Genomic DNA, 21,715 nt, shown 5'->3' on the forward strand with positions numbered 1-21,715 from the left:
GCCGAACTCCAAATCGTGTGCCTTTCGCTGCAACGGACCGTGAGTTCACGAAGCACGCATGCAACAGTTACTGCGGAGACACGTTTCACTTTCGTCTTCTAACGATTCCTATGAAAGAGGAATCAAGCATTGACATTGAAGTTGCTTCATTTGTAGCGTTCCGCTGCTCTGGTTGACGCATATAGGTTTAGCTTGTCCACAAAACGCAGTAGTAATTATGGAATCGAAAAGCATCGGATAGACAAAGGTGCGTAGCAGCTATGGTGGTGCACAATCTTGTGACATTTACATTGACCAGGGTAAACAGGGGCAAGGCGGGAGATGGAAATTAAAGACGATGCGCAAAACGAGAACAAGGTGGAAGTGGGAGCCCATGTTTCGTGTCCACTTGCCGAAACGTTGGTTCTCGCTTTCACCTTGTTCTCGTTTTGCTCATCGCCTTACAGTAACCAGAGCACACCAAACTGCAACGACCATGTTCTACCTTTGTGATGGCGCAAAGGCGTTGGAAGCAACATTAATTGGTGAATGCTTCATTTATTTTTTGAAATAACGTTTATTATAGGCGCTGTAGTTGAAAACGTCACATGGGGGCGCTATTGGAGCTGTCACTGCCGTAGACATCTCTGGTGTTTCGATATTCCGTGAACTATAGAGCAGACTAACGGTCTATTAGAGAGTTCGTATAAGCATAACTCTTCATGGAATTCTGCGTTACCGGAGACGTAAACGTGAACAGCCACGTTGGTGGTGCCATCTTGTGGCACACAGTTTATCAGCTTAATCGGAAACCTTACAAATTACGGCACAAAGAAGACAGGAACTTAGAGGACGCTGTTTACTCGGCTGCTTCAGTCACCCACGAGGAAGGGATCGAGCTGGTCCCGAAACATCGGCAACTTCTTAATCCTGGCTCGAGCAGTTTTCGCTTCCAAATCTATCGTTGTATCATTGCAGCAAGCGAGCACATTTTTCTTCGCTGCTTTTCTAAAACGTTTGGCGTAATCGTCAAAATACAGTGTTTAACATTTCTTCGACGTGAATACTCACTCGTGGAAAAGCAAAACGGAAAACAAAAAAGAAACAGCGCTGAAGATGTCGCTACCAGAGTTACTGCCTTCCACGTCTTGTGTAACCCGGTATTCCATGAAAGGCAATGCGTACTCTGCCAAGCTAGAACTCTCTGCCGTCTGGTATTGTCTAAAGTGAAAGGCAACGGAGAAGGTATTGAGCGCAGTCCGCCCGATGGTCCAACGAGCCGAGGTTCCACTTACCTCCAAAAGTGCGAGCACCGGTGCATAATGGCTATGCACGGAGAGCGTGGCGGGATCTTGACGCCTTCCGCGTTGGCGACGGCGCCGGAGAAGCTGTAGGTAAACTGGTAACGCGCGTAGAAGACGAACAACAAGGACAGGGCGTAGCCCACCAGGCTGGGGAGGTCCATCTTCTCGACCATCCAGGGCCACTCGGACATCGCCGAACTGCGAACCGAGAACATGAAAATGAAGAAGGCCGAAATAATCTCATACTGCGTGTTCTGAAGTACTTTATTAGCCACATGCTTACTCCTGAGTTCACGCACTACGCGACGCGTGCGGTCTAAAGGATGCTCCATGTCCACCACCATGGGCTTGAGTGGCGCTAGTTAACTCTACCACGCAGGGAGCTTATACATGCAAGCGCTATCCTGAGGTGGTGTCAATGCCAAAATTTGGACCCTTATTTACCGCCAAATTTGGTGAGCAGCCATTTTGGCCCCGAATCTCGCTAGTAGTCGCGGCGCATTCCGGCTTTTGTCTTGTCAGACTGTGATTTGCCCATGTTGGTACGCGATCTATTAAATTTCTTTAATTTTATACCAATGCGTACATGAAACTTACACGCACATCTTTATTACACTAGTTGCCTTTTCCTTTTATTTTCACACATCAAACTTCTTTTCCATTGCATGTCGTACGACACGTATACAGCAACAAGTTATAAGGCACGCTGACGTGCTCGTGATAGCATTATCTCACGCCAAGGATATGAACTGGGGTGCTATAACGTAAAATTATTCCAAAATTTCTCTTATAATTCTGCAATCGACACTCCGCGATGGGTCAAAAACTTTTTTGGACCACTCCCACTTCACCTCTGTGTAACGCGACGTCACGAAAACCGCGATAGCTTCCCATCTGATATGGCGTGTACCCACTGCTTATGCATGATTCGACTGAACAAATGAAAAATAGTTATTTCTGATTCGACGCCTTTTCGTTATTAGCCCTCGACTATTGGTCTAAAGTTTTTGGGCTGGACCCACTTCACTTGCCTGTCACGCGACATCAAAAAGCCGCAAAAACTCACCTTGTCAAAGTGACGTGTACGCGTTAAAAGTGCATTAATATGCAAAACTGAATTTTCTTCTGAATAGCCGCAGGCTGCCCCTTTCCGAAAGGAATAAAAGATGGCTGCCGCCAATCGCTGAGTCACTGGCTACTTGCTCCTGTCGGAGAGCATGGGTTTATTTGCGCATAATAAAACTTTTTGCGTGGTCGAGTAACGTTTTCGAGCAGTTTCGGAACGTTTACGACCGCATTATGCCAACTCTGCTTTGCTGAGGGTCCGTTTTAGTGTCATTCTTAAGCCTCCGTTGCATGCCGCCGCGATTTTCGACCAGCTACCCCAAGCTAAGTAAGGAAAAGTGGACCGATCGCAGACGCCGGCACCACCCCCTTCATCTGGTTATTGATATTCAGTGCAGTGGCTCGGCCCCATCGAATCCCTCTCCACTTTAGCGTGCTCCTCGCCTCTTGCCAGCCAATTAGACGAGACAAGCCGCTCAGTGTAAGCAATGTTATTCGTTTTTCAAGCAAACAAAAGTGACCTCCTATGAACAAGGAGAACGTTTTATTGGTCTGTTCAGACAACTCTGCGGGTGACCGCTCGACGCTTGCGTCGGTGGTTACGGAAATTACGTCAGTATATTGAGTTATCAGAGTTACGTCAGTATCAGAGTTACGTCAGTATATTGGAACAAAAACATATTGGAATAGTTTTACGTTATAGGGCCCCTGCATTAAGCCTTCTCGGTGCCTTTCATTTGTAACTGATATATAAAGGGTGTTTTTCGAAGTGTGTTGTGATAAAGACTGTGCTTACTAGCCTGCTTAACTAAAACGTAGACGTGCCGTGTACTGCGCTGAGACACGCTCTATGTCTCTGCAGCTTAGGCCAACGTTTATTAAAAAAAATTAATTAGTTTCACGTCACTAAGGGTTGCGGGTAACGTGGTCTGTCGGTTGGTCTTTCGCCATTTTGTCTCCCGCATCGTATGATTTGTCGGAAAGCTTAGCCCGCCAATTTAGCTGGTGGCGGCAAATATACCTTTACAAGGGCTGTCACCACCATGAAAAAGCGCTGGCATGTAAGCTCCCTACTCTCATGGCTTCATCGATGGTGCATATAAACTAGCACACACACAGACACACCCCGGAAAGTGGAGGGAGGACGGCCTTCATGCATGGTAGCACAATGGCAGCGCATCGCACGCGTAATGCCGGGAATGTGGGTTCGGCTCCCTCTTGAGGCAAATTATCCATTCGTCCCCTCTCGTATATTGTTAACCACTGATTTTTTAACGCAGGTTTCGTTTTCTGTTTCTTGCTTTTTTTTTCTCTTTGCCATCTCCGCATTTGCTGGTATCCGCGCATGCCTGCGATAGCCCTTCGGGTCTGAAGCATGTTGAAATAAATAAATAAATAAATAAATAAATAAATAAATAAATAAATAAATAAATAAATAAATAAAAAAAAATAAATAAATAAATATGTTGTGATGGTTTGGTAATCCTGGCAATAGCGCGGGCCAGACTTTGTGCGAGCATGTACCCCCAAGGGCAAAGGAAACGAAAAAAATGAAAGGAAATAATTACAAGGTAGACGGTTTGCATCGGCGCCATTGTGGCCGCCATCTTGGGGTACTAGCGCACTGAGAAGCTGTGCAAACGAAACGGGCGCGTCTTGCAGCGAGCGCCAAAATTATAATAGTCAAAATACCACGAAAGATTGTCCGACGATTACAATACTCCCTAATGCGATATTTTAGCGCAGCTGTATACGTGTTTTCTTTTCGCGATATATTGAAGCAAATAATTCAATACTGAAACCACCGCACCCACTGGCAGTGGGCCAGTGCCGTCAGCGTCTTCGCAGATCGAGGCGCAGTATGACAACGTTGGCATGATAAGCGGAATCGGATGATGCGCTGACGTCATTGCGGCTTTCCTGGTAGGGTTAGCGAGCAAGGTGAGAAGCTCTGTCCGTGGCGTCAAGTGAAAACTATCTACGCCACTCTACAGTGGTCACCATATCTGGGCAAAGAATACGTGACCGGGGGAGTTGGAGTATGTTGACCGCATAGAAACGCAAAGAATAGACAGCGACAGCGCTTGCGTCGCGTCTTTCCATGTCCGTGTCCATTGTCAGCGAAGCTGATCCTACGACTCCGCAACGGTCATTTATACCGGCTGGCTTTTAAAACGCCAGGATCACAGAGGTCAAGTAGGCGTCGCCCTCTGTGCGCCCACAGAGTTACATCGTTCACGTCGGCCGAGCCTAATCGTATAATCGCATAAATCGATTAATCCAGTCGATTTATACCAACCGAGCCAATCGTATAAAGCGGTCCTCCCTTGATTACTGCGCCCCGACCAGCGTGTAAGTAACTTGAACTTCGCCTCGGAGATAATGTCACGTGACTAAAGAAGACCGTGATGATAATGGTGATCATGATCCCAGGGTATACATAATCGGAACGGAGGATTGGTCAGGAAGCTGGTCGCAGAACGATCGGGAATGAGGCGGGCGTAGCGGGGAGAGCAGTAGTAATATAAATAATAAAGCTTTCTGTGATCCAATACCGGAGTAGAGCTATAACGTCGCTGTTGTTGTTTACTTTATGGCATGTACCCACGACGGGGATTGGTCAAGTTTCGCAACGTAAACGTGACAGAATTCCTTCGTTACCGTTTAAAAGACGCAAATAAAAATATTTATGCAAAGTAAAAGAATAATTTCAATGCACTCATGCCAGCTTTCGATCACACAGCTAGAGTTGTTCAGCTTTACTTTGGCTGTTGCAGTCTCCGTGCCTCTAATTTTGTATCGTAAATATTCGTAAATGCACGTTTTTGTGCAGCACTTGAGCTTTATAGCACCGGAAGAAGGCCAATAAAAGGGCCCGATTTGAAAACAAGAGCCTATCTTTCTCCATGTTTTAGCTGTCTATTCTTTCATGTAATTGTGCTGTGGGAAAATAATAATAATAATAATAATAATAATAATAATAATAATAATAATAATAATAATAATAATAATAATAATAATAATAATAATAATAATAATAATAATAATAATCCAGTTTATGCCCACTGCAGGGCAAGGGCCTCTGCCATACATCTCCAACTTCCCCGGTCATGTGCTAATTGTGGCCATGTTGTCCCTGCAAACTTCTTAATCTACCCACCCAACTCTCTGCCGCCTCCTGCTTCGCTTCCCTTCTCTTGGAATCCAGTCCGTAACCCTTAATGACCATCGGTTATCTTCCTTCCTCGATTCATGCCCTGCCCATGCCCATTTCTTTTTCTTGATTTCTGGGAAATAGCAGCTCCCATAAAAGGGTTGTTTCTTTATAACAACGGGCCGGACGCCTAACCAAATTTATTGGGTTCCAAAGGTGCTTATTTTAGAATTTGTACAACTTACTTATCTTAAATAAACTTTCAAGCTTTCAACTTCGAGTGCTCATTATGTCCATATTAAAAAAAAAGGCATTCCGACTCCTTTGCAGCTCACCTGTAGAAGAAATGGCCCATGAGTTCCATCAAGAAGAAATGGGCGCCGGAACGAAGCAACGTTGCGATGGCTCCAGCGATCACCCGCGGCGTGCAGCTCGGTCTCGTCTTGCTCAGCTGCGGGAAAGCACGCGCATGTTGCTTATTTCATTTCATTTCATTTCATTTGGGCCCATTTACAAGCAAATGAAGGGGGCCAAGGTAAAAGCTGCTCATTGGCAACTTGAGTAGTCCCTGGCCCCGTTTACATATTGGCCGACTGGTGGCAAAGAAGACTTTCAGAAATGAAAAAAACAAATCACAGTGGGTTACATAGATTGAAGGGAGTAATTTACAGTTCTTTAACTGTGAACACGAACAGCACGAGGGAACGCTTCGCAACTCTCGCGCGAAATCGTTGGGAGCGGCGTCTCGTAAAAGGCGTTGACAGTGCGAATTCGTGCGTGACGTAAAAAAAAAAAAAAAAAAAAAAAAAAAGGTGATGAGTTGCGCGCTCAGCGTGCGATAGGTACGCAATAAGTTAGAGCGCGCTTGGCTTTTTCACGCTGCTGTGAGAAACATTCGCGGGACCCCTTAGTTACCGACTTCTATTTCCCTATTGCCTTCTCGAGGCCACCTACTCCTTGTTTCGTTCCTCAGTGCAAAGAGAGAGAGATAAAAGAAATTATACGGCTGGCCATTTAATAGAACGTATCAATTTTTTTTTAATCTGACGCTCATAAAACATTCAACGCAAACCTAAGTAGGCTGGGTGGTTCGAATCGGCCATCCGTGTTTCTTCTGCGTTCTTGCGTCTTATTTAGGTCTTCCCATCCCCAGTCATTTTTCCTCTGGCAGTGCAGCCAACCAAGATAACTTCGAGAAACGTCCCTGTATTCTTTTGTTCCAACCTTTCCTCCTCTCTCGCGCATGAATGGTCAATAAGCCTGTTTCTTGTCATGAAAGCGGGCGAAGTCAGCGTCGCCATGTTCAGCGGGGATAGAAGTTCCAGTGCTGACAAAAGTCCAGCATCGGAGGCCGCTTCACCAAAGCACAAAGAAAGAAAGGAAGGAAGAAAGAAAGAAAGGAAAAAATTGAGTAGAGCAGAGTCGCATCCGGCTTTATACCCTACCCTTGAACATGGAATAATAAGATAGAAAGATAGGGAGCAGGCGAGTAAGTCACCCCGCCCCCCGAATAATTGAAACCATAGCTGCCGGCTGGGATGGAGTCCGATCGCGTTCAAGAAGCGCCGCTACGCTTTTGTGACCTTGTTCTTGCGGCAGCTGCTCGACCAAAGTCCCGGAATACTTTTTTTGTGTGTTCCGCGTACGTTTGCGTCATCTAAGCGGGGGCTGAAACTAAGTACCAAAAGGACTGCACAGTTTTGCCAAAACCTGAGCGACGAAGTGGTCGTAGTTCTGCGGCGGTCCCAGGTAGACTGTGGGCAGGTAGATGAAGTAGGCCAGCGACTGCCAGTACGGCGGCCACCTGCTCCGGCTGTCCCCGCTGGGCTTCTGGCGCTCGGCTCGGACGAAGTCCACGCTGAAGCTCAGTCCGCGCATGAGGTTCCAGTGGAAGACGACGTAGGCTGCCCTGTAGGGCATCACGCCGTACCTGGGATACATGTACTGGAGAAAAAAGAAGACGCCCTGCAGCTAGCTGCGGGACACACAACTTGCCGAGTCTAGCGTATGCCTCAGCTCTGTGAACGTGCTATCGCTCCCAGAGTCCTGTCCTTCAGGACAGTTCGTCTCGCTTGCCGCATCTCGACCGCTGCACTTGGCGCTAAAATCATCTCCGGCGTACACAACGCGGTGCACGTTCCGCTCGTAACAGAGTTTCATAATTTCTCGACCACCATCGGGACTGCATCGGTGCTCCGGTAATATTGATGCGAAATAAGTTTGCACGTGATGACACGGGACCCTTAAGGCGAGAACGACGAAGTTCGTGGTTGCGCGCGCGCTCTCCGAGGACCAGCCATCACTAAAGGCAGACGTTTTTTCCCAATCTGTCAGTGGTAAACTGTTTTAGTTGGAATAGCTGGGTGACAATATTAACGCGAAGCTTTAGGTAAGTGCGTAAAATCTAAAGCCTTAAAGCGCTAGCGTAATACTTTTTGTTCCTTGTTGTGTCCCTTCAATAACATCGATACCCACCAATTACTTCACATTTCAATCAATCAATCAATCAATCAATCAATCAATCAATCAATCAATCAATCAATCAATCAATCAATCAATCAATCAATCAATCAATCAATCAATCAATCAATCAACTTCATTTCCTTTGGATAGGAGGAGTACGGAACTAAAAGCTTGAGCAGCTTGACGAGGTCCCGACCCCGTTAGAGTTGGCAAAACAGCAGGATGACGGTCAGTCACGCACGAAGAGTTCAAATAAATGGACGGATATTACGTGGCATGGAGCAACACAGAATTTTGTAACAAAGCGCGAAACAATAGAACCCATTTGCATAGGCTTCAAATGGCCCGAACACGAAAAGTAGCGATCGACAAGAAGAGGGACGAGAAATTCGAAAGGATGTACTATAACTGAAAATAAATGGACCGGGCGAAGCGTTTAATGAGACGTTTCAAAAAGAAGCATTTATAGGATTCACTGCCCGGGTTTTCTTCGCACGCCAGGTATCCGGCCGGGTAGCTCCATGTAGCGCAATAATAACGAAAACTTTACGTCGCCGACGGTGAAATCTGAACCAGGGTCCCCCAGCACCGAGTCCCGATGCTTTGCCCATTAGGCCCACGGGCGCATGCACGGGACGAGCAAGTAACAACCTTACACCAGCTCTCGATTCACCTCGTGTAGGCGAGCGCTTTGAGAAGCTTGGCGCATGCGTCGAGTCGCACAGCAGCAATTTAAGCACAAAAATGAAAAAAAAAGTGTCACTTTCCCTCCTCGTTCCCTAGTTAGCGCTTTGAGACGTTATGCTACACAGCTCCGCCCTCAGAATCGGCCCAGGTCGATGGCTGAAACGACGCTCTCCGCGTTGCACGTTGAGTGTAGCCCTACTAGAGGTGTTCTAGTTCACTGTAACACTACTATGCACGGCAAAAGAAAAAAAAAGGACACACGTTTGCGACAAAGTTCGCGAACGATCGGGAGTCTCGCAGTCGGCCTGCGCTGGTGTGCTAGGTGCAGCTGTGCAAGTACCTCTCAGAACGACGGTGCTTCAACTAGAAAAAAAGAAAGATAAAAAAGAAAAAGGGAATAACAAGGCGACAAACACAGCGTGCCGAAAAACAGTGCATATTTTGTTTACAGGGACGATAATCTTCGTTGATTTTTTTTAAAGGACGTCTCATTAAATTTGGACATTGTAAGCAGACAGTCGCGTTCACGCGGTGACGACCGTTCACGCAGCGTTGCAACACCACGACAACTACGTCGGCGCAGCGGAGCGAAGTTCGGATTCAACGGCGCACCGACAATGACACAAGAAAAACGCGTCGTTCCATCGATTAGACTATGCGCCGCAAGACATTGATTCCCAGATACGCGTGATTTGTTCTTGCGACCTGCCGCGCTGACTTAGCGGCCATGATGGCGCTGCGGGGCTAAGGATGAGGTCACGGGATCGAATCCCGACCGCGGCGGCCGCACTTCGATGGCACCGAAATGCAAAAACGCCCATGACCCGTGCATCGGGGGCACGTTAAAGATCCCCCAAACGTCAAAATTTATCCAGTCTCCCAGGACGGCGTGGCTGAAAATCAAATCGTGGCATTGGTAAGTGACACCTCGGAATTCAATTTGTTTTTGCAGGCTTTCGACGAAAAAAAAAAACACCCATTTCGTTTCATTCATTGTTGCGTCCGAGTATTGTGATGCGCTTAGTTCGCAACACACTTATAATCGTTGCATGTACGCGGGCAATTACTAATCACATAAATTTCAGCGAGTGCAAAAACAACAGTCGCACATGTGTTAGCCGATAAAGGAGGATGATGTTTGCTCAGACTCACCATGGGTGTATTAGGTATGGGTATAACGAGTTAACCGGCGTCCTACAGGAGAGGTTGGAAGCCGTACGCTTCCGTTTAATCCGTTCAATTTAGGCGAAAAATATACGTTTGTTAAATGAGTGAAATGCAGTATTAATATATTTGAAAGGGCACCTTAAGAGCACCGGTGAGGACCAACACAAATAATAATAATAATAATAATAATAATAATAATAATAATAATAATAATAATAATAATAATAATAATAATAATAATAATAATAAATAGACAACATGAACGAACTCGAGTCACTGTGCACAAAGTCATTCCTAGAATAAGTAATATTATTTTGAGATACATTGTTCTGATTTCAAATAATGTTTTCTCACTCACACTGTACATTAATACTGACATCCTTCTGAACTCCTTCTGTGTAGTCTTCCCACAACTGCAGAATGGCAGCACTTAGACGCTCTGTGTTGTCATCTATTGTCATCTAAAGAGCTCGGAGGTAATGGTAATAGTGGGATGCGCTATAAGGACTCCCGTTGCCAAATAAGCTTTAGAAAGCATTATAATACTGGAAACCACAAGGACATTTATGGCAGATGGACGAAATTTAGGCAAACGCAAGCACAATAAATTATTACAGCGGATCGAGGCTTAAGAGTTAACGGGAACGAAATATTAACTTTAGCTGAGTTGGTTGTAAAGGAGGAGTATCTAGTATTATATCAATCTTGTCTCTATGTCTGATCACTCTCCCCTTTGTCGTTCTATAGATGTGCGCTTTCACTGAGACAATCTCGCGCGTTCATTCGGTGCATTACCACCCCTCCTCATTTTTTATTATTGTTTGTTTGTCTTTGTTTTGAGTTAGATGAACGTAGTTTAGTTAGCTCGATATTTCTTTTGCACTCATGACACTAAAATTGCATAACACGCCGTGTTTCATTCTGTTACTGTTATATTATGCAACCCACTCTCCTCTAGATTGCCTCGGAGCATGAGGTTAGCTACAGGGGCTCGTTGGTATGGGATATCTTATTTTATTGTAGCGCAAGCTGAACAAGGACAACAGGAAGGCACACCTAACACAGACACAGCGCTGCGTGTGTCAGATGTGCCTTTCTGTTGTCCTTGTTCAGCTTGCGCTACAACAAAATAAGATATGTAGGAGCACGAGGGTGTGCAAAATGGATGAATGAATGAATGAACAAATGAATGAATGAATGAATAAATAATCTAATAAATAAATAAACGTTCATAAAGCCGCCATCAACGTAGGTAAGTGTACAGTTCTCTTAACAACGGTTTCCAGATAAAACAAGCAGATAATGCATGTACTTGGCACTTAGCGAATGTGATGCGAATCTCATACCATGGCCTCTAGTATCTGCTCCAGCCCCTTTTAACTCGAAAATCATGCTGAGGAGCCGCCCTTGTGGTCATCGTCCTGCGTTAATTTCTGGAGAGCAATAATGCCGGCGTTTTCTTTCTTCTTATGTTATGGTATCAAAAGCGACCATATTTGCGAGCTTATTGTGATGCATCCTCTCGTATTTAAAACGTAAAATAGTGAGCGGAGGTTGCCTTGTATCGGAAACCGGTCTCCTTACGCGGTCCAAAATTTTGTTGCAATTGGCATTGACACAGAATGTCTGTGCCACAGTTAACGCAAGGTCGTGACAAAACCTTTTGGTCGGCTTATTGGCTTCGCATTGCAACAGTGGTACTTGTCTGATTTCGTAACATAACGGGGAGCCTGAATTTCTTATAGCTGTCTAAAAATGACACACACACACACACACACACACACACACACACACACGCACACACACACACACACACACACACACACACACACACACACACACACACACACACACACACACACACACACACACACACACACACACACACACGCACGCACGCACGCACGCACACGCGCACACGCACACACGCACACACACACACACACACGCACACACACACACACACACACACACACGCACACACACACACACACACACACACACACACACACACACACACACACACACACACACACACACACACAGCACACGCACACGCACATGCGCACACACACGCACACGCAGACGCACGCACGCACAGAGAATGAGTGACATGCAAACTCTACAAGGAGGATAATTCACCGACTCACGTTGAATGGCTCGAAAGGGAGAAAAAACTTCTGGCAATGGATCACGGCCGCGACCACGTAGCACAGAGCTGGGATGCGCATTGCGGCCGCGGCATAGAACGCGGCGTGTTGCCCCAGGAACAGCAGCGTCACCTCCCAGCCGAAGGTGAAGGTCATGAACAGGGACGAGTAGGCAGCGTAGAAGACTGGAACCAGCTGCGAGAAGGGTGGCGATGAGAGGGTGAAAAGAGAGAAGGACAGAAAGAGAGGAAGCAAGGGGACTAAAGGCAGGGAGGTCAATCAGACAAGCGTCCAATTTTCTACCCTGCACTGGCGTGTGAGAAAGGGTGGAATTGAAAGAGGGAAAACGGGAGAGAATGAGCGCACTGCGCACACAATAGGAAGCACAGCGCGAATACGACCGTTGCAGGTTCCATAGAAAAGCAGAGAGGTTAATTCGAAACCGTTTTATTTTACCCTTTCTTTTTACTTTATTTTATTTTGGTCTTTCGCCATTGGCTGGCGTAACACAACACCTAAGTTAACGCCCATATTGGTTATAATACTAGTTATACTAGTTATGTACTACAGTTATAAGAAATGAATAGAATCGAAGGAGAAGAAGGATTGTACGGCCCGATAATTTCCTCGGCGTGGCCGTAATCTCGACGCCGGGAGATTGGAATAAAACGAGAAAGGAACAGTTTCGAATTATATGGCCCTCGGTCCCTGATTATAGTTTTCGGTATTCAGCTGCTAAATTTAGTGATAAATTTTAACTTGAGCCTTCTGAGACTTTCAACTTTCTTTGTTGGTGGCGGTGGAATTATCTATGTTTACGCATCTCTGAATTTCGAGAGAGACTACTTGCGTGGGCTATGCGTGCAATTCGAGGGTGAAGAACGCAGTTGCTTACCGGCGGCGCGACATGGGCGATTGTCCGGCCCAGCACGGGATGTAAGAGGTACCACTTCCAAGTTTGGGTGATGATGTATTTTGTTGTCTCCCATCCCCAATTCTTCACAACCTGCGTGGTCCGACGAAGCAGTGTTGTTAGCAAGTATGAATTTTGGCAAATAAAACGTGTCAGCGCGTGGTGATGTCGTAGGGCGCATAACGCTCACGCACTCTTACAAGATCGGCAGCATGTCACACTCCTGCAACACGTGAAGGCGAAAGCCTGCTGCACACGTGGTAATGCATTAAGTTATCCGGTCGGAGGAGTCAGACTTCTTGCAAGACATAGCGAGCTGCATGGGAAGTGAACGAATTGACCAGTAGGTCGATTTCCTCAACGACACATGCCGAGCGCCTAAAGCTCTATCTAAAGGTTCTTTTCGTTCTTTCTTTCTTTCGTTCGTTCTTTATTTCGTTCCTTGTTTCGTTCTTTCTTTCTTTCGTTTCTTCTTTTAAATTCAGTCATTGCATCTTTGCTTGCTTAAAGGGATATGAGCCATTCCTCATGTTGATGTTTCCTTTCTTTCTTTCCTTCATTCTTTTTTCTTTCGTGCCTTCATTCATATTTAGCCATTGCATCTTTGCTTGCTTACGGAGGTATGAGCCATTCCAGATTGTTACATTTTTTTTTCGGGTATGAGCGATTGCTGATGAGGATAATTTTTGTACTACTCGTCAACTTTTTTTTTTAAACCACCCGACTAACGCCGCATTTTTTGGGTGTGAGCCATTCCAACGAGGCACTTAACGCTTTCGCCTTGATAACTTTGCATAAGCACATTGCCTTATCGGTATCCTTACCATTATAGCCACGGGATCATAACTAAAAGAAATGCTAATGGACGAAAAGATTCTGAAATCACCTGGCATTGCACGCGCTCCGTTTCACCAGAAGGTGCCAAGGAAAGGGAAGTGCAGTCGCGGACGGCAGAGAATAAGGTGGTGTGAAGAAATGAGAAAATTTGCAGGTGCAAGTTGGGTATCACCTAGCGCAAGGCAGAGGTAATTGGAGATCGCTGGGGAAGGCTTTGCTCCGCAGTGGACACAAAATGGCGGCCTGTCCGGTATAACTCAGGAGACCAATTGCAATGCATGCTCACTGACCTGGAGAGGCAAAGCAGAAGGGTGGGTCTGAAAATTAATCTGCAGAAAACTAAAGTATTGTTTAACAGTCTCGGAAGAGAACAGCAGTTTACGATAGGTAGCGAAGCACTGGAAGTGGTAAGGGAATACATCTACTTAGGGCAGGTAGTGACCACGGATGCGGATCATGAGACTGAAATAACCAGAAGAATAAGAATGGGCTGGGGTGCGTTTGGCAGGCATTCTCAAATCATGAACAGCAGGTTGCCACTATCCCTCAAAAGGAAAGTGTATAACAGCTGTGTGTTACCAGTACTCACATATGGGGCAGAAACCTGGAGGCTTACGAAAAGGGTTCTGCTGAAATGGAGGACGACGCAACGAGCTATGGAAAGAAGAATGATGGGTGTAACGTTAAGGGATAAGAAAAGAGCAGATTGGGTGAGGCAACAAACGCGGGTAAACGACATCTTAGTTGAAATCAAGAAAAAGAAATGGGCATGGGCCGGACATGTAATGAGGAGGGAAGATAACCGATGGTCACTAAGGGTTACGGACTTGATTCCAAGGGAAGGGATGCGTAGAAGGGGGCGGCAGAAAGTTAGGTGGGCGGATGACATTAAGACGTTTGCAGGGACAACATAGCCACAATTAGTACATGACCGGGGTAGTTGGAGAAGTATGGGAGAGGCCTTTGCCCTGCAGTGGGCGTAACTAGGCTGATGATGATGATGATGATGATGATGATGATGATGATGATGGACACAAAATAGGCTGCTTCTTATTATGGTCTGGGAAAGAAGTCCCAAACAACGCTTCATTTGGCGCAGCGACATTTGGCGTTTGGTATTTGGGTCGCTTGTGTAACAGCAATGAGTGTTTGACTTAGTAACGAGAAACTTTCGTGTTTCTTCTAACAAGTTATATTCTCGCCATGCAGGACGTGCAGCTACGTACAAACACCCCTGCTTTCGATTGATATATGTGCTGTCTGCTCTGGTTTTAAGCCCCGGTGAGCTAACGATTGTCGTGCAGGTGTTTTAATTCAACGTGAAAGCTATACCGAGGTAGCTTATTTGACGATGCATGTGTATCTAACTGCGATGGCACAAGGCCAGCGTTTTACTCTTGTCCTCGCACCCACGCAAGACGCTATGTTTGCAGTCCAACACATGGGACAACCAAGTGCCACTATACGTGCTCCGGAAATATCTTTCGGCACGCCAAACTGGTGTCGTCGCTCCGTCAAAGTTTTAGGTATGGCGCTTATGCGAGAAATTTAGTAGGATAGACGCTATCCTACATATTCGTCATAGCAAGTATGAGTGCTTTGAGTCACCACGTGGTGCTCACAGCAGAGTTTCATCTGCAGAAATTGCGGAGATGCGTTTGGGAGACTAGATTTTTACGCTTGCTCTTAATCCATGTTCACGAAGTGTAACTGACAGGACGAACCAGGCATATCTGACACACTAAGGACCCTAACATCGTAATGAATGAGATATTACGTCAATGGTCACTTGTGGTGGCGGCGGCGGGATGAGCTTATTTCATTAGAGGTAAAAAGAAGGCAGGAGCAGGTTGCCAACTACCAACGCGAGGGGCAGAAAAACCTGCCCATTGTGGTTCTCTTAGAATAGAAAATTAATTCAACGAAATGATACTAAACCGACATGTTTCTTTTGCGGTCATGATGTCCACTACTTCGCGATTCTGTCAAGCGATGACAATGTAGGCGAACACCAGAAAATAGGGGAACGGTGTGCCAAGTCAGTTTAATCACATGCGTTTTGTTCTTTTTTTTTTCCGCAGTTCGAGAACGTGCACCACATTTACGCGGTCGCCTCTGCACGAGAGGCCAGCTCGTGCTCCGCGTGCTCCACGTGAAATTCCTTGCGCATGTGCACTTTGCATCGAGGAGGACGATAAACCGTCTTTTTAATCATAATATACAAGAAAGGGTATTTCAATTGCAGATTCATTGCTCTCACTGCAGGGATTGCGTAGCGGTGAACATTAGCAATTAAAGATAAATATAGAGATAGGCGAAAACAGGATAAAAAGAAGCGGGAAAAATAGGACACAGGAAGAAACATCCCGAGGAAAACTCTAATGAGGCTGACCTTGCTTCTCTAAGCGTCGAGCAAAGAGGTGGAAACTATTTCCCATATTTCCATGGCTGTCTTCAGAAAGAGCAAGTTTTGATTACGCTCACGAACATTAAGGAGTTTTAGAGTAGGAGCAATGAAACCTAGGGTGCTTCTAACTCATGGCGCTTCACCAGTGTACACGCGTCGAACGGAAACCGCTTCCTTTGGTTTGGGTTCCCACTTGGGTGCCCCTGAGCTAGGTTACTCTACGTAAGCTTTGCGCAAACAAGTATAGTGACCCCAATCGACAAGGCGGCTCAGGTCTGTATAGCACCAAATTTAATCTGATTTCTCATTAATAGCAGATAATGGTAACGGGAAACAATCATGAGAAACAAATGCTGATAAATGCTATCGGTTTGGCTCTTGTCACGTAGATGAAGAAGATTGAACGATAACTCGCCACGTTTTCGAAATTGTTTTTCGATCGAGCGCCCGTATATAGTTTGTTTTTCGCTAGCGTATAGCCTATGTTGAATTCCTTTGGCTGAAGATGGCCGCCGCTTTGCGCGACTTCCATCTGGAAAACCCCAATTGTCTTGGTGGTAAATGTCCAAAATACAAATGATTTAGCTAAGCTCTACTTTCTTGCCAATTGCCACTCACCGTAGCGTTAACCTGACTGACACACACACACAAGGAAAGGTAACGAGACGAAAGCCTACAGCATTTGTCGTGTTCCCCTTTCTTGCTTCCACCATGTTAACGCTACGGTTACGGCTTTAAGATGAGCCTGCTGACCCGAGAACGACTTTTGACTCTTTTCCTGGAGGTTCAAACAGATTAAACACGTAACAAGTGTACGTATTGCAACATTCCACGATTTTATTTCGCAACAGCTACTATTAGAATTTTCTTCCACAGCCGTAACAGTGCTGGGAATGGCTTTACTCCGGTAAGGCGTTCGCTCCGGTAAAATAAGGGAATGCAAAGCAGTCGCTGGTTGGGACACCATGAACTTGTGGGCCCCTATTAAAAAGCTCAGTGCCCTTCCTCCCTGTGAAGAAGGATGACCAACGAAGCGGTGCATGTGGGCCCCTTAATGACGAACTGCACCTCCACCATGGGTCGGCCCGACATTTCAGCATATTCGGGATCAGCCCACGCATCAGCCCACGGAGTGTTTAACGCCACTCTACTTCCGCCGCAGGTCGGGCCGGTATTGCACTATCTTCGGGATCGGTCCACGTAGGGGGAGTGCTTAACGCCTGTTTCACCTCAACCGTGGGTCGGCCCGGCATTGCACTATCCTTGGGATGAGCCCACGTATGGGGAGTGCTTAACGCCTGCTTCACCTCCGCCGCGGGTCGACCCAGCATTGCACTATATTTGGTATCATCCCACGTGCTTAACGCCTGCTTCACCGGCACCGCGGGTCAAGCCGGTATTGCACAATCTTCGGGATTGGGTCATGTATGAGGAGTGCTTGACGCCGCGGGTCGACCCGGCATTGCACTATATTTGGTATCGGCCCACGTATGGGGAGTGCTTAACGCCTGCTTCACCGGCACCGCGGGTCGGGCCGGTATAGCACTTCTTCGGGATCGGCCCACGTATGGGGAGTGCTTAACGCCTGCTTCACCTCCACCGTGGTTCGGCCTGAAATTTCACTATATTGGGGATCGGATCGGTTTAACGCCTGCATCACTTCCGCCGCAGGTCGGCCCGGTATTGCACTATCTTCGGGACCGACCCACGTATGGGGAGTGCTGAACGCCTGCTTCACCTCCGCCGCGGGTGACTATTGCACTATCTTCGGTATCGGCCCACGTATGGGGAGTGCTTAACGCCTGATTCACCTCCGCCGCGGGTCGATCCAGCATTGCACTATATTTGGGATCGGCCCACGTATGGAGAGTGCTGAACGCCCGCTTCACCTCCGCCGCGGGTGCCTATTGCACTATCTTCGGGATCGACCCACGTATGGGGAGTGCTGAACGCCTGCTTCACCTCCGCCGCGGGTGCCTATTGCACTAACTTCGGTATCGACCCACGTATGGGGAGTGCTGAACGCCTGCTTCACCTCCGCCGCGGGTGCCTATTGCACTATCTTCGGGATCGGCCCACGTATGGGGAGGGCTTAACGCCTGATTCTCCTCCGCCGCGGGCGACCCAGCATTGCACTATATTTGGGATCGGCCCACGTATGAGGAGTGCTTAACGTCTGCTTCACCTCTGCCGTGGGTCGGCCCGGCATTGCACTATGCTTGGGATGGGCCCACGTATGGGGAGTGCTTAACGCCTGCTTCACCGGCACCGCGGGTCGGGCCGGTATTGCACTATCTTCGGGATCGGCCCACGTATGGGGGAGTGCTGAACGCCTGCTTCACCTCCACCGTCGGTCGACCCGACATTTCACTATATTCCGGATCCGCCCACGTATGAGGAGTGTTTAACGCCTGCTCCACTTTCGCCGCAGGTCGGCCCGGCATTGCACTAACTTCGGGATCGACCCACGTCCACATATGGGGAGTGCTTAACGCCTGCTTCACCTCAGCCGCGGGTCGGGCCGGTATTGCACTATCTTCGGGATCGCCCCACGTATGGGGAGTGCTTAATGCCTGCTTCACCTCCGCCGCGGGTCGACCCGGCATTGAATTGTATTTGGGATCGGCCCACGTATGGGGAGTGCTTAACGCCTGCTTCACCTCCGCCGCGGGTCGGGCCGGTATTGCACTATCTTGGGGACTTTTGTTTACACGCAGACACGATAGTGGATAAAGTAGCTTCGCTGTAAAATCTCGGCTTTCCTGTGCTTAAGCAGCACTCGTAACCCATATCGTCAGCTGCGTAGGGTAAGTCATGAAGAGATTTCACTACCAAATCTATAGCGCGCGCGCCTACATCTCACCATTTGCATTAAAAATAACCGCCATGACACTTCTTATGACGATCAGTGACTTACCTGCTTTTGCTTAAGCCCATATGGACTGTTTCTGAAGGCACGTGGCATCTGCTGCACAAGAAAGGTGCCTAAGAAGCAGACGAAATGAGTGTGTCATTGCGATGTCATAAATAACTACAGATGAGTCTTTAGTCTTACAGAGAGCACTTCAATTTTGGGTGAGTAGGAATTTTCGTAAAATCGAAGGTTGGTGGAATAACATCTACACCAACGTCTCTCAATCTGCTTGTGCCTCTGAACTTCGCAGTAACAAAGCACAAGGACTGGAAGTTTCAGTTGTTACAAAAGATATTTCCGATTACAAGAGGAAGAGTAGCAACTGTGTGAGAAGGAATAATAAAAAAGAAGATTGAGAATTATTCGTTCATCCCTGAAGCGGGACGTCAAACGACATCGACGCTTTGTTGCAATTTTTGTCCGTTTTTATGACTGAGCATGCCAATCGCCTGCTTTCCCTCGGAGCACCGGCCACTTACAGCGTGGAGCCAGATCTCAGTGCCTCCTATATAGATGTCACACATTTGTATATCCTTCCACGATCTGAAGACAGCTCAGGGGCGTAACCGTTCTTCGAATGGGTTCGTATACCTGGCTCGTATAGCTAGCGAAACAGTTCTGCAGGAGCCCGCAAGGCGGAGGGAAACTCATGAAAGAGAGAAGTGGTCATTCACCCGATTTGTCGCACGAAGTTACGTGAAGGCAGGCACAACAGGAAAACGTATTTACAATATAATTGTAAGGCGATGAAGTGCTGAACCTTATGGTCGAGACAGCGCCCCGTGACACTATAAAGGAACGAAGCTACAAAAGAAACCCCTGCAGGTTTCCTTTGCAGATTCGCGCTGCAAGTGGGGTGGATGGTAATTTTCTCTTTGAAGTTCTATTTCTTAATTTCATCTATTCGAGACAATACTGAGGAGAATAGTTCACGCAGGAGAGGGTGCAAGAAAAAAAAAAGAAAACACCCATGTTATCAAATCACAACGTATTACGTAGTAAGGGTGAAGTCGATGGTAATGAATTCCACTCTGTAATTGTAAGCGGGAAGAATAAAAATTTATATGAATTAGCCCTTGCGAATACAGGTTTGATGTTTTGACTGCGCTTATGACGTGAGGCTCGACCAGTGGGTTTCTTCAAGTAGTCGTAAGGCTTTAATGCCTGCTTACCAAAATAAGCAGAAGCTAAGAAATAAAAACGTGCTGTATTTCTCCTTTGAGCAAGTGGTTAAAGTTCGGCCAATTGTAACATCGCCGAAGGTGAGTAAAGAGGTTTGAAGCGTTTGTAAACGTAGCGGACGCTTATCTTTGATTTTTTTCAGTGTTTTTCTTCCTCTGTCTGAGTAAAAGGATTCCAAGCAGCACTGCCGTATTCCAAAGAGGGTCTGAGAAAATGTTTGCATGTAATCAGTCTTAGAGAGGGGGAAAATTCGCCTAACTTATGTTTCAAAATGCCTAATTTCTTTCGGGCTGTGGTGGGAGTGCTTATATTGGTAGACCAGTTAAGACTGGAAGTTAATGTCAGTCCTAAATATTTGAACTGCTGAACCTCTTCAAGGGAGTTGTTTTTTATTTGGTAGGCAAAGGGAAGTTTGTTGTGTTAATTAGTGAAGCACACGTGCACAGTGTTCTGATGGTTAATTACCATTTCCCATTTAGCGCACAGTTCTGCCAATTTATTTAAAGTGTTATTGAAGGTGATTTTGTCGGAGACAGAATTGACAGGGGTAAATAGGATGCAGTCATTTGCGAATAACTTCAAAGATACAGACGAGTCCGCCACGTCTACAATTCCATTAATATATATAATAAACAGGAGTGGTCCCAAAACAGACCCCCGCGGAACGTTTGAGCATACATCTAAAAACCGCGAACAGAATCCGTCCACGCTAACGTACTGATTACGGTTGGATAAATACGCTTTAGCCCAGTTAATAATATGCGAGGGGAAACAAATTTCTTTAATTTGAATATTAAATTTTTATGCTCGACCCCTTCAGATGCCTTCGAGAAGTCCAGTAGTTTATTATCAACTTGGCCGCCTTGGTGAAAAACCTTGGAAGACTCATGAATTGTTGTGATTAGTTGAGTTACTGTGGAATATTCATGGCGGAAACGGTGTTGTGCGTCAGTTATTATGTTTTTTTGCAACAGGAAGTCATTCATGTATTTTGCTAATATATGCTCAAGAATTTTACAGGAATAAGAAGTTAGGAATATGGAACGATAATTATCTATCTGTAATGGGGAGCCTTTCTTAATGACATGGATAACTCTCGCTATACGCCAGTTATCAGGGAGCGTGGCTATATCGATAGACTTCTGGAAGATTATTGCTAAAAGGCGAGACTCTTGTAGTGAATATCTTATGAGGAACGCATGTGGAACGCTGTCCGCTCCTGGAAAGTATTGAATGTCTAAGCGAAAGATACGCTTAGTAACACCTTCAATAGTTATAATAACGCTACTGTGTTCACTATCTTGGAGTACTTCGGAAGATTAATTTGACATCGAAGGATGGGGCCTCGAAAAACAATTTGCAAAAACGTGTTGAATGATTCAGGTATTTCTTTTTTATCCATAAGTACACTACTATTCAATAGAAGCTGGGTGTTCTTGCATAACACTTTCTTGTTCTTGTTTCGCGCTCTTGAAGAACACGATCACAAAGTA

General features: G+C 46.4%; 1 protein-coding gene across 2 annotated transcripts in view; it reads right to left on the minus strand.

Moving 5' to 3' along the window:
* Positions 1-21,715, minus strand: part of LOC142587011 (protein-cysteine N-palmitoyltransferase Rasp-like) — a 54,337-nt gene that overhangs the window by 15,617 nt on the left and 17,005 nt on the right. The window contains exons 3-8 of one of the 2 annotated variants that reach the window (XM_075697881.1): positions 19,044-19,111; positions 12,865-12,975; positions 11,970-12,164; positions 7,213-7,446; positions 5,838-5,953; positions 1,275-1,481 (exon numbers count right to left, since the gene is read on the minus strand). In XM_075697881.1, the coding sequence (XP_075553996.1) occupies positions 1,275-1,481; positions 5,838-5,953; positions 7,213-7,446; positions 11,970-12,164; positions 12,865-12,975; positions 19,044-19,111 (931 nt within the window). The remainder of the gene's footprint in view (positions 1-1,274; positions 1,482-5,837; positions 5,954-7,212; positions 7,447-11,969; positions 12,165-12,864; positions 12,976-19,043; positions 19,112-21,715) is intronic. The other variant, XM_075697882.1, reaches the window with a different exon arrangement.

This window comes from Dermacentor variabilis, chromosome 7 (assembly GCF_050947875.1).
Source record: "Dermacentor variabilis isolate Ectoservices chromosome 7, ASM5094787v1, whole genome shotgun sequence".
Lineage (NCBI taxonomy): Eukaryota > Metazoa > Arthropoda > Arachnida > Ixodida > Ixodidae > Dermacentor > Dermacentor variabilis.